Genomic DNA, 18,864 nt, shown 5'->3' on the forward strand with positions numbered 1-18,864 from the left:
AGCACTTTGTTAAACTGTGGAGTTGAATTTTCAACATTAAAAGTCGAAAAAGCAGAGATCAGTATCCCATAATGCACAAATATAATAGACTTTTTTAATAGTGCACATATATATTATGACCCAACATGCATGGATATGGTCATTTATTTATTTATTTTCCAGCGTAGTCCCTTTATTCATCAGCGTTCGCCACAGCAGAATGAACCGCCAACTTATCCAACATTTGTTTTACACAGTAGATGCCTTTCTAGCTGCAACCCAGTACTGGGAAACACCTATACACTCTCACGTGCACACACATACACTATGACCAATTTAGCTTACCCGATTCACCTATAGCACATGTGTTTGGACTATGGGGAGGAAACCCACGCCAACACGAGGAGAACATGCAAACTCCACACAGAAATGCCAACTGAGCCAGCCAGGACTCGAACCAGCGACCTTCTTGCTGTGAGGTGACAGTGCTACCACCATGTCGCCTGCATGGATACGTTGCTTTACTTATTTTATTACAGCCTCTACTAAAGAGATTTGTTTAATAAAACTGCAGCGGAGGCGAAGTGAGCATTCAGTGTTTGAAAGCTGCTCTTTAGCTGTCAAACCACACAGCAGCAATTCACTAAATCAGCACAGGCGCCTGTCAGACGGATGGATCGGGATGCATTTGTGATCTCAGGGATGTTGTTGTTGAGTAAAGCAGTTTAGGTCTGTGATTAGAGGATGTGCAGAGAATCACAGCTCAGCCATGAGAAGAGAGAGAGAGAAGTTTAACAAGACTTTAAAGTGTAAGAAGCTGGTACAAGTCCCGGATGGTTCAGTTGGCATTTCTGTGTGGAGTTTGCATGTTCTCCCCATGTTGGTATGGGTTTCCTCTGGGTGCTCTGGTTTCCCCTACAGTCCAAACACATGTGCTATAGGTGAATTGGGTAAACAAAATTGGTGTATGTGTGTGAATGCAAGAGGGTATGGGTTTTTCCTAGTACGGGGTTGTGACTGGAAGGGCATCCGCTGCGTAAAACATACGCTGGAATAGTTTTAGGTTCATTCTGTAATGGCAACCCCTAATAAATAAAGGGAGTAAGCTAATGGAAAATTAATGAATGAATGTTTTAATGTTAACAGCCTACAGTTAATAAAGTTGACTATAAGTTCAAACTATTGTTGAATATCATACAATTAAAAATATGAATAATTAAATTACTAAAATTGTGTAATGTAAAAAAGTCTAAAAAACAAATTGAAGGTCATTAAAAATACAAATGAAACATTTTATAATAATTCTAACAAATGAATCTTTTTTTATTAATATTTTTTTAATAGTTAATCTTTTTAAATTATAATTAAAGCAAATAATAGTATAAATAATATATACACTCACCGGCCACTTTATTAGGTACACTTTACTAGTACCGGGTATTGACATGACAGCATCACGCAGTTGCTGCAGATTTTTCGGCTGCACATTCAGGATGCAATTACACCACATCCCAAAGGTGCTCTATTGGATTGAGTTTTGGTGACTGTGAAGGCCATTTGAGTACAGTGAACTCATTGTCATGTTCAAGAGATGATTCACGCTTTGTGACATGGCGCGTTATCCTGCTGGAAGTAGCCATCAAAAGATAGGTACACTGTGGTCATACAGGGATGGACATAGTAAGCAACAATACTCAGGTCTTGACCATGTCTGTTGCTGCCATGTGATTGGCTGATTATAAATTCGCGTTAACGAGCAGTTGGACAGGTGTACCTAATAAAGTGGCCGGTGAGTTTCTTTTGTCTTAACATTTTATACAATTTTTAATTACCTTCCATGTTTTTTCAATGTTTGATGCAAGAAAAGTCAAATGCATTTAAAATGAGCAAATGATGATTGAACTTTCATGTTTTTGCATGTGTGTGTGTGTGTGCGTGTGTGTGTGTGTGTGTGTGTGTGTGTGTGTGTGTGTGTGTGTGTGTCTGTGTTTCTGCAGACTCGTTCTCCTCTGCAGCCGGTGGACTCTGTTCTGCCGTCCCACAGCCTGCGGCGTCTGCCTCAGTGCCCTGCGCTCCACCTCTCTCACCCGCTGACAACAACACAAACACACCCGTCTCCAGCCAGAGCCGCTCCACACACATACACGCACACTCCCGCTCCAGCAGCTCCATCAACCCGAGGTCCGGCCTGCCACAACGTCTGCAGGATCGCCATGGTGAGAAAACATGCCAGCTGCATTTATTTGCACTTCAGGTTCATTTTCAATTTTTAATCCAAATATCGTGATACATATCGAATCGTGATCATTATATCGTGATACACATTGTATTGTGAGTTGAGTGTATTGTTACACCCCTACCATCCACTGAATTGGCTCTATCTCTGTCTCTCCACTCCACCTATAGCTGGTGTGTGGTGAGCGCACTGGCACCACTGTCCTGTGGCTGCCATCACATCATCCAAGTCGATGCTGCACACTGGTGGTAGTGTGGAGATGTGTAGTAACAAAACAAAACTACTTCACTACTTTACTTAAGTACTAAAAGGCAGTATCTGTACTCTACTGGAGTATTGTTTTTTCCACTTTTACTTCAGCACATATTTTCGGTGAGTTTAACACTTTTACTCTGATAGTTTTGTTATGTGCTGCAACTTTACTCGTCACTAGGGGTGTCAAAATTATTGATATCGGTTTAGTAATAGATCATAACCGGTTATTACGTACTGACGTCATTTATCTCATATGTGAGATGTCGCAATACTATGGAGAAAAAGGCGAGGGCGAGTAAATAACGCTCTTACTACAATGAACCAGTGGTCACAGCACACGAGCCGCTATTTCACAACTACAGAGAAATGCTGTAAATTTCTATCTTTACCTCTCTCACAAACTTTGGACATTTGACCTGCTGACGTGTTAGTGAGGTAACTTTTCCTCTCCTCTTGGGTGTTAAAGTGATACTTGTGGATCCTGAATGAGTGTGCCTGAGGTGCAAGTTTTCTCCACTGTGTCTATTACGGATTATCTGTGATAACCGCGTATTATGTGCATACAGACTGTAACCGCAGCTGTTCTTCCCGCCATCGATCACCATAACTTTCATTTCTAAAGCCGATCGCAGCCCTTTCTGTTGAGCAGGTGAAGACGATGACCAATCATAAGGGTGTAAGACCTCGCCTGTCAGCGCTCAAAAAGCGAGCGGGATCATATTTACATGAGTTTATTTGCTGTAAATGCTCATGATGTCTTCTGTGCATGTGTTGATACATTCAGAAAGAGTGTTTTCTTTGAGCAGGTTAAATTAAGGGTACAGTTCATATATCTCACTGCTGTATTGAAGAACAAAATTGTATTACAAATAATATAGAAATATAAATATATTTGTAGATTTTAATTAAAAAACAATTCTTGTGTTGTGAAGAAAAAATCTAATTATGTATGGAAAGCATCGTCAATGCACCGATATCGAATTGATGCTAATCGTTGGCATGATAACTAATCGTAACCAAACCATAAGACCAGTGTAGATTCACACCCCTACTCATTACAATTATACACCTTTTTCATGGCTACTGCATGGAGGGCGCCATAGTAACCAGCGTCTTCAGGTAGAATGTTTAGAACTTCCGTTTACAGCGTTTACAACCGGTAATTTGTGATCCGAACATGGGTTTGAATTGCGTTTTCAGTGGACTACGGCGTGTTTTTGTGACACACAACTTTGAAAGGTGTGTGTTAAAGCTGTAATCTGTCAGATCTGTGGTTCAAGCATGAGAGGAAAACAGTATCGTAAGCCGTGTTTCTTTTCGTTCTGCTTAATCTACTGGAGTATTGTTTTTTCTCCTACTTCCAATTTTACTTCAGCACATATTTTCGTTGAGTTTAACACTTTTACTCTGATAGATTTGTTATGTGCTGCATCGTTACTCGCTACTAGGGGTGTCAAAATTATTGATATCGGTTCAGTTATAGATCATAACCGGTTATTACATACTGACGTCATTTATCTCATATGCGCGATGTTGCAATACTATGACGAAAAAGGCGAGGGCGAGTAAATAACGCTCTTACTACAATGAAGGCGGCACACCACACGAGCCGCTATTTGACTACTAAGAAATGCTGTAAAACTCTATCTTTACGTCTCTCACACACTTTAGACATTTGACCCGCTGGGGTGTTAGTGAGGTAACTTTTCCTCTCCTCTTGGCTGTTAAAGTGATACTTGTGGATCCAGACACGAGCGTGCCTGAGGTGTGAGTTTACTGTGTCTATTACGGATTATCTGTGATAACCGCGTATTATGTTCATACAGACTGTAACCGCAGCTGTTCTTCCCACCATCGATCACCATCGCTTTCATTTCTATAGCCGATCGCAGCCCTTTCTGTTGAGCAGGTGAAGACGATGACCAATCATAAGGGTGTAAGACCTCGCCTGTCAGCGCTCAAAAAGCGAGCGGGATCATATTTACATGAGTTTATTTGCTGTAAATGCTCATGATGTCTTCTGTGCATGTGTTGATACATTCAGAAAGAGTGTTTTCTTTGAGCAGGTTAAATTAAGGGTACAGTTCATATATCTCACTGCTGTATTGAAGAACAAAATTGTATTACAAATAATATAGAAATATAAATATATTTGTAGATTTTAATTAAAAAACAATTCTTGTTTTGAATGTTGTGAAGAAAAAATCTAATTATGTATGGAAAGCATCGTCAATGCACCGATATCGAATTGATCCTAATCGTTGGCATGATAACTAATCGTATTTGTGATCCGAACATGGGTTTGAATTGCGTTTTCAGTGGACTACACTCTCAGAAAAAAAGGTACAATGAGGGTACAATTTTGTTCCTAGAGGGAACAAAATATAAAATTGTACCTTTAAAGGTCCCATATTGGTCCTTAGGGTACAATTTTGTACCCAAATGGGCTATAAAGGTACAAATGTCTAGATTTAGGTTTGAAAGGTACATTTTTGTACCTTTTATAGCACATTTGGATACAAAATTGTACCGTAAAGGACCAATTTGGCACCTTTAAAGGTACAATTATATATTTTGTTTCCCTATAGGAACAAAATTGTACCCTCAGCTCATGATAAGATCAAGACACTATATAACACTAATTTAAATGTATTAATACTAAACATTAATACTAAAATACATAATTTAAAAATATAATAAATAAATAAATTGATTGAATTAAATATTTTAATAATTAATTTTTTTCATGTATTTAAACTATTCTTTCTCAAAAATGTTAATAATTTAATTTATAATTAAATGTAATTTTAATCATTAAAAACGTAAATACTGGTCTTTGCTTACTGTTTAAGACCCTATAGTATATATGGGATGTAGAATAAGAACCATGCAGAGGGACAGCATCTTCATACAGGTGGTGATGTTGCTGTCTCTTTAAGAATTTGGCTTGTTGAGACATAGTAGTGTTTGTTACTGAGGCGGTCGGTCGAGTATGCTGGCTGTTTACACAGAACTTCACACGCTTTTCAAAGAAAAGTCTATTTTGGAGTCCACACTTTTCAGGTAAGAATGTATTAAAGATATATTTTCAGTCTCATTTTTACATGTGAAGCCGTGTTCTGTTGATTTTGTCTGACTCTCTGGCCTCGGCTTTCCCCCGCTTTAAGTGCTCCGGGCTGGCTGGTGTACGTTGGCCTGCAGGATGGAGTTTGCTAAGATGTCTGCAGCTTATTAAAGAAGTTAATACAACGTGATATCGAAGTCACCGAGGGACATAACGTTATAGAAGGTAAGTACTATATGCTGTTAGTTTTCTCGGTGTAAAAGTTCCCTTTATCGCCTACGTTACGTATTCGCGCCTTATATGTTACGTTACGTTACTGCTTTATTAATAACTGTTAAGTGTTGCCACGGCGGAATATAATCGCAACCCAGATAGCAAAATACACTTGGGCCAGTTGCGGCTAGATTCTCGCCTGCCCGAGTCCGTCTGCTGTATCGTTACTCGGGCCAGATGCGGCGGCAGAAGCGAGCCGACGCTGCCGTAACCGTGCACCGGAATCGGGCCGTGAGTAATGTGCGGTGTGGCCCGGAGCTGGCGCGACTGAAGTCTTCATATACCTTGATATAAATACTTTTGTTATTAATACTGGAATTTGTAATTATCGATAATGTTTTATATTTTGAGGCCATTTTCTAGCCACGGTTGACCGCGGAAATGTATTTTTAGAAGGTTATATACACCGCCATTTTGTGAAGAAAAATCACAATTTTGTCACCGGCAAAGCGACTGATTATGTAAACGTGGCTAGTTACAAACGTGGCGTGTGTATGCTTGTACATATCTTCGTTTCAGTGTCTAAGTTACATTAATGTTGAGGAGTGTCCACAAACTCATGTCCAGAATTGTTGGTGCTTTACCATCGTTTAACGTTATACTTATATATAAATAAAATACTATAAGTAAATAGTTATTGCTTTATCTTATTGCTTTCCTGAAGTTTATGAAGTTTCCAATTGTATTTCAGGACAAGATTGAACAACATACTGCAGGCTAACAGCATCAGATCAATGAAGGCATGTCATATGAAAGCATGGCTCAGTTACAAGATGTAAGTATGTCTCATTATCTATACCATGGTTTTAATGGCTTACATACTATTTTAAATTTGTAGGTTTTTACTTACAAACAACAATAAATGTACACCCACGTGTTTAAAATTATTTTCTAGGTTTTCATCGAAAGATGAGAGATCAACTGAAGAATGCTATGGACCTGACTCTGAGGTACTCTTTCTAAACTTTCTCCACTTGATTAATATTATTAAATTCTAGCTTTGGATGGATTCATTCATATTTGTTTGTATGCCACATCTTATGTTCCAGGAATTGATTTTACAGCAGCACTTCTCATGTTGCCAGCCTTGTTAAGCGAGACACTTCAACATTTCGTTGTGCTCAGGTGCGTATGTTGTTTTCTGTTCAGTATATGCTGTGATAAATGCATTTTATAATGCTTGATATTCTTTATATTAGGATGACGCAGTGGGTAGTGCTGTCACCTTACAGCAAGAAGGTCGCTGGTTCGAGCCTCGGCTGGGTCAGTTGGCATTTGTGTGAGGAGTTTGCATATTCTTCCAGTGTTCGTAAAGGTTTCCTCCAAGTGCTCCGGTTTCCCCACAAGTCCAAAGACATGCGCTATAGCTGAATTTGGTAAGCTTATTTGTCTGTAGTGTATAAATGTGTGTGTGAATAAGTGTGTCTGGATGTTTCGTAATACTGGGTTGCAGCTGGAAGGGCATCTGCTGCATAAAACATATGCTGGATAAGTTGGTGGTTCATTCCACTGTGGCGAGCCCAGATTAATAAAGGGACTAAGCCAAAAAGAAACTGAATGAATGAATGAAATTTATATTAGTCTTTTAATCTGTGATACTTTTTTTTTTTTAATCGGTGAATATTAATTATTTTACTTTCTATGCATGTTGATTTTCTCTTCATCAGTGATAGAGTGACTGATATTAATGTAATTATTGCTTTGTCATTTACAGTGAACCATCTTCACCACATCCAACAGTTCAAGTACAGGAGGAGGCCACCGACTGGACAACTATGTTAACAAGACATGTCACGGCCGTCTTCAGAGTTGATGGGATTGCGATTGGCCGGGTGAATGATGTGGATGAATATACATTTTTGACATATCCATCTTATTAGAACACCTTGATGTTTCTGCAGTGGAATGTTTTGAATGAACGGTGGACGGTGACAAGCCTCGATCTACTCCAGTTACCAAAGGGATCTACCTTGTTTTTTGTTTCTCTACATGCTCTTGGGATAATCACAATCATCAAGTTAATCCAGCACACTGCTCTCATTCATGCATAAAGCAAATTTTTAAATAACTTGTGGTCCTAATGACTATCAAAGAACATTTTCCAGTTATGAGTGCTTTACATGTCATGTTTATCAAAAGCATAAACACATATTGTGTTACAACAAATTACAACTCCACTTGAGGATGATGAGGAGTAATCTACTGGTGTTGAGGAAGAGGCTACTGATGTATTTGGTTTTCTGCACTGTTGAAGCAATTTATAGAGAAACATTGCCTTCATTCTGAAATTCAGAGAAAATTTTGATGGCAAATTATTTATTGTGACTGGGTATTCTGACTAAAGACAAATACTTTGGACTTTATAAAGTGAACTACTTGATGTAGCCTGTGTAATGTGTTTATAAATCTTAAACAGTATTCTTGTGGTCTTTGTATTAAGGGTAGATTATATACTGTACAGTGAATGAACAATTTTTATTTGTTTTCTTAATTGTTCTTTTTACTGTTTTACATGTCTGCTTTATATTTACTGTGTAATTTTATTTCTTGACACATTCAGTTGTGAGTTGTAATGAAATATTTCTACATTAATAAATAAAAATGGACATCTGCAAACCAAAATATTTTATTTATTTATTTGTGCATGCAGTCACCAAAGGATCAAAATGCCTGGGTCAGTACCCTGAAAATGCTATATAATATAAAAAGGTACATTTTTGTTCCTTCGGTGGGGGTACAAAATTGTCCCTTAAAGGGTACAAATGTAGAAGGTACAATTTTGTACCTTTAAATAGAGGTACAAATTTGTACCCTTAAGGGTACCACCCCAGTGACGGGCCATTTGTACCCTAAAAGGTACAATTTTGTACCTTTTTTTCTGAGAGTGTACGGCTATTTTTGGGACACACAACTTTGAAAGGTGTGTGTTAAAGCTGTAATCTGTCAGATCTGTGGTTCAAGCGCGAGAGGAAAACAGTATCGTAAGCCGTGTTTCTTTTCGTTCTGCTTAATCACGTGCCCCCCAAAAAAAGATATTTAAAATAATCAAAACAATATGAAGTCTTTTGACTGCTTTCTTTACACAGTACTTGTACTTTTACTTTCAGTATTTGAGTAGTAAATTTTGAAATAAATGACTTGTATTACTTAAGTACAAAAAATGTTGAGTACTTTAGTACTTAAAGAGCACTTCAACTTCTACTCAAGTCACTTTTTTAATAGAGCACTTGTACTTTTACTTAAGTCAGGGTCTCTAGTACTTTATCCATTTCTGGTGGAGAGACCCCCCTCATGATTGTGAAGCACTTAGGGGGTGTATGACCATCCACAATAAACGAGCTATATAAATACACAGTATTTACTCACTAGAGCATTCTGGGAAGCTGATAGGTGACTGCTAATGTTTTCTTGTGTCCTATAATAACTTTTATCAGCTTATACAGTATGTGAAAATCATTAGTCTGAGCAAAACAATAGCAAAGCCGGTTTGATTCTTAACGCTGGGGGTTTGATCAGATCAATAACTTTGAACTAATAGCATTATTAAAAATAACCACGAACACACTTCTCTACATGTCAGCATGTATATTGCACTTTTATGAATCCCTTTCTATTTTAGCGTCCTCCAATCCCCCTGCGGTGTTTCAGTGGTGAGCTCGAACTCATTTTTAGTGCACACTGTGATATTTCCTGATAGCTTTACAGTTTAATGTTGGAGCTCCAGCGGTGTGAACGGGCCTCTTTCATTAGGCCTCTGTGTCGTATTAAAGCTCAAGTGTGTTCAGAGTCATGCAATCCAAAGAGAAATCAGCGTGAAGCATCTGGCCAAACTATAAAGGCTGACTGAGCCCATCAGAACGGGTTTGACGTGGCTTAAAATAGTCGGATTGACAAACTCACTGACAGAATGCATTGCTGCCGGCTGTAGTTTAGTCATCGACTTTTGTGACATTTGGAAATGAGCAATATTTAACTTCTAATCCAATTTTGGATGTTCATTTCAGGGCTTTCCACTGTGAGTATTGACGTGTGTTTAATTGGATTCACACATTCATGAATTGGTCAAAGAAAAAACTAATTAGGATGAATCTGACGTGTGTGCTCTAGTGATTGAGGTGAAATTCATTAGCTATATAAAAAACACACACAAAAAAAATTGCAAATACTAAAAAGAGAGTTACTTCCAAATATTAGGAAATACTAAATTGGTAAAAGAAAAGAAAATCCTAGGGTAAATCTGACCTGTGATTCAGAAGAAAGATTAAATATATAGTTTTTACTTTCAATGTAATGTGCTTTATATACAAAATTGAGTATATGTAAAAAAAAAAAAAAAAAAAAAATATATATATATATATATATATATATATATATATATATATATATATATATATATATATATATATATATATATATATATATATATATATATATAGTTGAAGTCAGAATTATTTGCCCTCCTGTTTATTTTTTTTATTTCTGTTTAACGGAGAGATTTTTTTCCAACACATTTCTAATCATAGTTTTAATAACTCATTTCTAATAACTGATTTATTTTATCTTTTCCATGATGACATTAATATGTTATCATTATCATGTTATCATTATTAGCAGTATTATTTATTATATCCATATTTATATTTGTTTTATTAAAAACAAGCTTAGATTTGCCCACCTGTCAGGTTTTAGACAATATGGGGCATAGCATGTGTTTTAGGATATAACTCAGGTTTTTGAGCCCATTTTGCTATTATTGTTAATTTATTCGTTTGCTGGAAATTAGAACTGAATTTAGAAATAGTTTTGAAACAAATATTTGCGCTTAACAAACGAAATTAATTATTTATAGGCTAATTGATGTCTATAAAGGGGTAGTTCAATAAAAAAAAAAAATAAAAAAAAAAAAAAAAATATATATATATATATATATATATATATATATATATATATATATATATATATATATATATATATATATATATTTACTTACTCTTTACTCTCTCTCTCTCAAGCAGTTTCCAAACATTTAAGAGTGTCTTAACACAAAAAAAGAAGATATTTTGAAGAAAGCTGAAAACTCCTTAACTTTCATAGCAGGAAAAACTAAGGAAGTCAATGGTTACAGGTTTCCAACATTTTTAAAATATCTTCTTTTGTGTTTAACACAAGCGAGAACTCATACAGTAGGTTTGAAATAAGTAAAGGGCGAGTAAATAATGACAGAATTTTTATTCTTGGGTGAACTATTCCTTTAAATGTAAGCTGCCTGTCAAGCTGAAATGAGATGAGCAGTACATTGTCATTAGATCAGGGACAGATGAGTGGGTCACATGACCTCTGGATATCAATGTTGACATGCAAATACTTCATGTTAAAAGGGTAGTTCAACAAAATAATAATAATTTACTCACTCTCAAGTGGTTCCAAATCTTTGGGATTATTTATTCTGTTGAACACAAAAAAGATATTTCAAAGACGAAAAACCCACTGACTTTTATAGTAGGAAAAAAACAAATACCATGGAAGTAAATGGTTACAGGTTTCCAACATTTTTAAAATATCTTCTTTTGTGTTTAACACAAGAGAGAACTCTTTTTGAAACAAGTAAAGGGCGAGAAAATAATGACAGAATTACAATTTTTGTGTGAACTATCCCTTTAAATGTAAGCTGAAATGATGATGATGAAGATGATGATGAGCAGTACATTATCATTAGATCAGGGACAGATGAGTGGGTCACATGACCTCTGGATATCAATGTTGACATGCAAATACTTCATGTTAAAAGGGTAGTTCAACAAAATAATAATAATTTACTCACTCTCAAGTGGTTCCAAATCTTTGGGATTATTTATTCTGTTGAACACAAAAAAGATATTTCAAAGACGAAAAACCCACTGACTTTTATAGTAGGAAAAAAACAAATACCATGGAAGTAAATGGTTACAGGTTTCCAACATTTTTAAAATATCTTCTTTTGTGTTTAACACAAGAGAGAACTCTTTTTGAAACAAGTAAAGGGCGAGAAAATAATGACAGAATTACAATTTTTGTGTGAACTATCCCTTTAAATGTAAGCTGAAATGATGATGATGAAGATGATGATGAGCAGTACATTATCATTAGATCAGGGACAGATGAGTGGGTCACATAACCTCTGGATATCAGTGTTGACACGCAAATAATGCAAATCTTTGAGTGTCTTTATTCTGTTGAACACTAAAGAAGATATTTTGAAGAAAGGAGTTGTTCAACCAAAAATGTTAATGTACTCACTAATTACTCAAGCAGTTTCCAAACCTTTATGAGTTTCTTAATACAGTTGAACAAAAAAGAATACATTTCGAAGAATGATGAAAACCCCTTGACTTTCATAGAAAGAAAAACAATTATGGAAGTCAATTGTTACAGGTTTCCAACATTTTTCAAAATATCTTCTTTTGTGTTTAACAGAAGTGAGAACTCATAAGTTTGAATAAGGTAAAGGTAGAGTAAATGACAGACGTAAATAATCACTTAGCCGCTGCTGCCCTCTGCTGGATAAATAGCGCTCATCACTTTCTCTAAAAACACACGACTGCTTTTAGGTTGCTAAAAAGTCCTCAGGAGTAGAAATATGAAATGTTTGACTTCGGACTTTCCATTTGGTCTCATTATTGTTTTGAAAAACTAGATTACAATATGAATGATCTTATGTGTCGAAGTGTTTTCTGAATGAATGAATGAAAGAATGAATGTTTTCATCCGTGCAGGCGTTTGAGAAGCCCAGTCCTCCTCAGAAACCTCTTCCTGCGGATCCTCTGGGTCGATTGATGAGAAACCCGTCCAACATCAGACTCCCTGCACCCGTCCCCAAACCAGCCGTTCCACGACCTGCTCCACCACAGCCCTGCAGGTGCGCGCACACACACACACACACACACACACACACACACACACACACACACACACACACACACACACACACACACACACACACACACAAATACAAATGTCCCCACAAGGTCAGCTTCGTTGTTGCAAAAAATAAACAATTCTTCACAGCTTCCTTTTGTTTTGAACACATCCACCAAGGTTAAATTGTAAAGGTGATATATCTTTTTTGAATGTTTACCTGTTTTTTCATGATATACAGTTGAGGTCTGAATTATTAGACCCTCTGTATATTTTCCCCAATTTCTGTTTAATGAAAAGAAGACTTTTCTAAACAACAGTTTTAGTAACTCATTTCTAATAACTTAACAATTTTATCTTTGCCATGATGACAGTACCTAATATTTGACTAGATATTTTTTAAGATACTAGTATACAGCTTAAAGTGACATTTAAAGGCTAAACTAGGTTAATTAGTGAAGTTATGGTAATAAGGCAAGTCATTGTAACAGTGGTTTGTTCTGTAGACTATCAAAAACAAATATTGCTTGAGGGGGCTAATAATATTGACCTTAAAATGGGTTTAAAAAATTAAAAACGGCTTTTATTCTAGCCTAAATAAAACAAGTACGACTTTTTCCAGAAGAAAAAAAAATATTATTGGAAATACTGTGAAAAATTCCTGAATCTGTTAAACATCTTTTTCAATATTTCCCAAATGAATAAAAAAATTCACTGTATGACTTCAGCTGTATGTGTTTCTCCAGGCCTCCTCCTAGACATCCAGCGACGCTCCCGAAGCCTCATCTCTCCGGCGGACTGAAGTTCAGCAGCTGAGAGTCAAAGCGAAAGCGTTTTAGTCCTGGAGAAACTGGCTTTTTGCACTATAAAGAAGCTGTTGATCCTGCGGAGGGCGACGTCTGACCCGCGCTGCTCTCCTCCAAGCGGTGCTACGAGTCCAGCTCAGGTACAGGTCACGCGTTATTTATCTCGCTTTCGGGCGTATTTATTTGAGCACAGTGCACTGTGGCTGACACGTTCTCAATCGGTGCTTCGCCACGATTATCTGACTGTCCTTCTGTTGTTGTTTTGAGGAGAAAAAAAAAACCTGTTTATCTGTGAACGTCAAACAGTTTGAGTGGACGCTAAACTGGACTGGAAAGCACATTTGGGAGTGCTTTACCCAGAGTTTTGGTCTTGTTTCTAGTCCAAATACCTAAAAGAGCTTAAATCAAGAAGCATTTTCTTGACAAGTAAAAACTATTGTCTTGTCTTAATATGCTCAAATTGTGTGAGTTTTCCTTTGAAACAAGCAAAATAATCTGCCAATGTTGTAAGCAGAACAGTCTTGTTTTTTATTTTGACATTTTGCTTTCTCCATTGGCAGATTACACTCACCGGCCACTTTATTAGGTACAACTGTCCAGGCACTTGCTAACGCAAATTTCTAATCAGCCAATCACATTGCAGCAACTCGATGCATTTAGGCATGCAGACATGGTCAAGATGATCCGCTGCAGTTCAAACTGAGCATCAGAATGGGGAAGAAAGGGGATTTAAGTGACTTTGAACCTGGCATGGTTGTTGGTGCCAGACAGGCTGGTCTGAGTATTTCAGAAACTGTTGATCTACTGGGATTTTCACACACAACCATTTCTAGAGTTTACAGCATACCTGCCAACACTCACGTTTTTTTCCGGGAGTCTCCTGTATTTTAGACACATCTCCCGTTTTGTTCTGTCTCCCAGAAAACTTCTAGAATTTTACCCCCCCCCTTCCCACCGCTCTACAGCAGCAGAAGACCACACCGGGTGCCGCTCCTGTCAGCTAAGAACAGGAAACTGAGGCTACAATTCACACAGGCTCACCAAAACTGGACAATAGAGGATTGGAGAAACTTTGCCTGGTCTGATTAGTCTCTATTTCTCTGCCACATTTGGATGATCGAGTCAGAATTTGGCATCAACAACATAAAAGCATGGATCCATCCTGCCTTGTATCAACGGTTCAGGCTGGTGGTGGTGATGTAATGGTGCGGGGGAGATTTTCTTAGCACACTTTGGGCCCATTAGTGCCAACTGAGCATTGTGTCAACGCCACAGCCTACCTGAGTATTGTTGCTGACCATGTCCATCCCTTTATGACCAAAGTGTACCCATCTTCTGATGGCTACTTCCAGCTTGTCTTAAAGCATCTCAGACTGGTTTCTTGAACATAACAATGAGTTCACTGTTCTCAAATGGCTCCAATGGCTCCAATCCAATAGAGCACCTTAGGCATGTGGTGGAACGGGAGATTGGCATCATGAATGTGCAGCCTACAAATCTGCAGCAACTGTGTGATGCTGTCATGTCAATATGGAGCAAAATATCTGAAAAATATTTCCAGTATCTTGTTGAATCTCTGCCATCAAGGATTAAGGCACTTCTAAAGGCAAAAGGGGGTTTAACCCAGTACTAGTAAGGTGTACCTAATAAAGTGGCCGTTGAGTGTATTTAGCTTGGTTTAAAGGAAAACTCTTAATTTTCGCTTATTATTTCTGAAATCAGTACAATATTGTTTACTTGTCTAGATAATGCTTCTTAATTTAAGAGTTTTTATATATTTGGAGAAGAAACGAGACAAAAAAATCTAAGTGAGAAAAGCATTTTTTTTGCAGTGTTGCTATCAGATCTGTGTCTGTGCTGTCATTCGATGTATGAAAAGGGCTTTTTAACAATTTAATGTGATTTTAATAGCCAATCTATTTTGACATTTCCAGTGGAATTTGGATTGCTGTCATACAAAAGGGATTTTAAAACATGCGCATAAAAATTTGAGGGTCAATTTCACAAACCAAAATGGTTCAGGTCATCATTCACTCCTATTTTATTTTATTTTATTTTATTTTATTTTGTCTTGTTTTATTTTAGGGATATCCTCCACTCATATCAAATTAGTGTAATTAAAAAAAAAAAAATATATATATATATATATATATATATATATATATATATATATATATATATATATATATATATATATATTATTGTTAAAATGTGCATAAAAATTTAATAATAATAATATTAATAATAATAATAATAATAATAATAATAATAATAATAATAATAACAATAAAATCAAAATCAATCCGTGATTTAACAGAAAGCCAGTGTTTTTAAGGGTGAATCTCACGAAACAAAAATGCTTCAGTTCATCATTCACTCCTATTTTATTTTAGTTACTTTTATTTTATTTTATAACTCATTTTATATTGTTTTATTTTATCAATTTTATATTTTTTATTTATTTTTAAATTTATTTTATTGTAAGTATTTTTATTTTATATATATATATATATATATATATATATATATATATATATATATATATATATATATTATTATTATTATTATTATTTTATTTTATTCAATATTTTATTTTATCAATTAAATTTAATAAAATTTTAGGGATTTCCTCCGCTCATATTCTCATTAATGTAAAACATTTCCCACCCCCCCACCCCCCCAAAATTTATATTTTTAAGTTCTAATTTACAGTATATAATTTATTTTTAAGTATATAATACAAGCCATAAGAATAATAGACAAACAAAGTCTAATATATATATATATATATATATATATATATATATATATATATATGTGTGTGTGTGTGTGTGTGTGTGTGTGTGTGTGTGTGTGTGTGTGTGTGTGTGTGTGTGTTGTTATGTTTAAAATATACAATCTATTATGCTAAATACATTTTTAAAAATCACCTTTAATATTACCGCATTTCAGTGATCAAAATAATCCTTCAAACCGGCTTCACTGTTGTAAGAAAAAATTTCTACATTACTTTTATTTATTTTATTTATTTGAGTTCTTTTTTATGAAATATGATCTGGAATTCACGTTAAAATCTTAAACGTTAAAAAATATATCTCAAATTCTCTTCAATTAAGTATACACTCATCTATCTTTTCTTTTCTTTTTTTTTTTTTTTGCATGAAAAAAAATGTGTAGCGCATTACAAGCTTCAAGTTTCAACCTTTTGTTGATTTGAAAGCTGATCGTAAAGACAGACGGACACAGATGCAGTAATATATCTGAAGAATGTTTTCTCAGACATTTACTGAGACATGTGCTCACCAGCAAGAGCCAGAAACCCTGATTTCATCTTCATCCAGCCATATTTCCACACTCATCCTCTGAAACAGAGTTATCGTGGCCAAAAATGAAAACAAACTACATTCATGCTCTTAAGGATTTTCTTTAATTTCCACTTATAATAATGTAGCCAGATGCAGAGTTGTAACTGAACTGTGCTTAATGAAAACAGACACATGAATCCCAAATATTCCCTCAATCTCTTTGGTTTTCCACAAACTCGCTGGCAGAGGATCATGGGAGATTGGTCAGGGGCACAAAACACTGCACTAAGAGAATAGGATGTGGGGGAAAAACATTTTAGAAATGTTGTGGAGCAAGTGGTCAAGTTAGTTTGGTTTTGTGGGAACTACAGCACAGTAAATGGTTCAGTTGAATTGTTACTTTGGAGTTTCATGCATAGTGATGGAAAAGATTGTAAACAAAGACATAATAGAGCGAAGACTCAAAACATATACACTACTATTACAACTTTAAAGGTCTGTAGGAATTTTAAATGAATTTCAAAGGCTTATTTTATTTGATTGGACATGCAATAAATATTGTAATATTTTTTTTCCTTTTCCAAGTAAATATTTTCTGTGAATATATTATAAAATGTAATTTAATACTTGACGCAAATCTGAATTTTAAGCATCATTCCTCAGTCTTCATTGTCACATGATCCTTCAGACATTATTCTAATGTGCGGCATTGGGTTACAAAACCAGTAATAAGGGTGTATTTAAAAAAAAAACGCTGAATAAAATAAGCTTTCCATTGATGTGTAGTTTGTTAGGATTTGTCAATATTTGGCTGATATACAACTATTAGAAAATCTGGAATCTGGTTCAAAAATATCTAAATATTCAGATAAAATTGCTTTTAAAGTTCAATTAAATAAAATAATTTTTGAACCTTAAAATGTTTTTTTTTCTTTTTTTTTAATGCAGGACATGTCAATATTTGGCTGATATACCACAATTAGAAAATCTATAATCTGAGAATTCAAAAACATTAAAATATTCTGAAAATGTTTTTTAAAGTTGTCCAAATTAAATCATATTTCATATACAAATCATATTCTTTGTCAAAATGTTCAAGTTTTGATATGTTAATGGATGAAATTTTACAAAAATGATGTAGAAGATTTCAAATTTAAATCCAACTAAAAGCAACCTTTTCAACTAAATAGTAATACATTTAATAAAACATCTAAATATTTAGGAAATCACTTTTAAAGCTGTCCAAACTAAATTCTTAGCAATGCATTTTACTAATCAAAAGTAAATTTATTATATATTAATGGTGGAAAATGTTCTAATTGATGTCGGAAATTACAAAACCAACTCTTTTATGAATCATTTAAACAAGATTTTTAATTAAATCAAATCTTTTTTAACGTTAAAATGTTTTCATTCTCATTTTTTAAATGCAGGTTGTCGATATTTGACTGGTATGCCACTATTGGAAAATCTAGAATCTGAGGGTTCAAAAACATCTACATATTCACAAAATTATTTTTAAGGTTGTCGAAACTAAATTCTTAGCAATGCGTATTACAAATCAAAAGTTAGGTTTTGATATATTTATGGTGGGAAGTTGACAAAAATGATGTGGAAAATTACAAACACCAACTCCTTAATGAACCCAAAGGTCTAAAAAACAGCATTTTCTATTAGATAAAAAAAAAAAATGCAGGATATGTCATTATTTGGCTCATTCACAACTATTAGTAAATCTGGAATCTGGGGCTTCAAAAACATCTAAATATTCAGATAACATTGTTCCATAAAGTTTTTATGGTATATTGTTCCATATACCAATCAAAAACAAAAACAAAAAGTTTTGATATAATTATGGTGAGAAATTTACAAAATCAACTCTTTGATTAAATCATTTAAACATTTTCAATTAGATAAAATCTTTTGTGACCTATAAATGTTTTCATTTTCATTTTTTAAATGCATATTTTCAAATAAAAGTATTAAAGTTTAAGTTCTAAAAAACAACATTTAACCAAAATCAATTAAATTAATTATTTTAAAACATTAAAT

At 34.9% G+C, this 18,864-nt stretch overlaps 1 protein-coding gene and 1 long non-coding RNA gene across 5 annotated transcripts in view; both read left to right on the plus strand.

Moving 5' to 3' along the window:
• The window catches only part of adam12a (ADAM metallopeptidase domain 12a), a 251,967-nt gene extending 237,883 nt beyond the window's left edge, over positions 1–14,084 (plus strand). For all 4 annotated transcript variants that reach the window (XM_073918906.1, XM_073918907.1, XM_073918908.1 and 1 more), the window contains 3 exons: positions 1,977–2,195; positions 12,560–12,702; positions 13,448–14,084. In XM_073918906.1, the coding sequence (XP_073775007.1) occupies positions 1,977–2,195; positions 12,560–12,702; positions 13,448–13,517 (432 nt within the window). In that variant the 3' untranslated portion in view covers positions 13,518–14,084. The remainder of the gene's footprint in view (positions 1–1,976; positions 2,196–12,559; positions 12,703–13,447) is intronic.
• LOC141376876 (uncharacterized) lies at positions 5,428–8,418 on the plus strand. Its single transcript, XR_012388220.1, has 7 exons — positions 5,428–5,533; positions 5,638–5,759; positions 6,499–6,582; positions 6,703–6,757; positions 6,857–6,932; positions 7,007–7,183; positions 7,522–8,418. It is a non-coding gene; the product is annotated as an uncharacterized lncRNA (long non-coding RNA).
• Positions 14,085–18,864: the final 4,780 nt, after the last annotated feature.

The sequence above is a fragment of the Danio rerio genome, chromosome 12, assembly GCF_049306965.1.
Source record: "Danio rerio strain Tuebingen ecotype United States chromosome 12, GRCz12tu, whole genome shotgun sequence".
Taxonomy (NCBI): domain Eukaryota; kingdom Metazoa; phylum Chordata; class Actinopteri; order Cypriniformes; family Danionidae; genus Danio; species Danio rerio.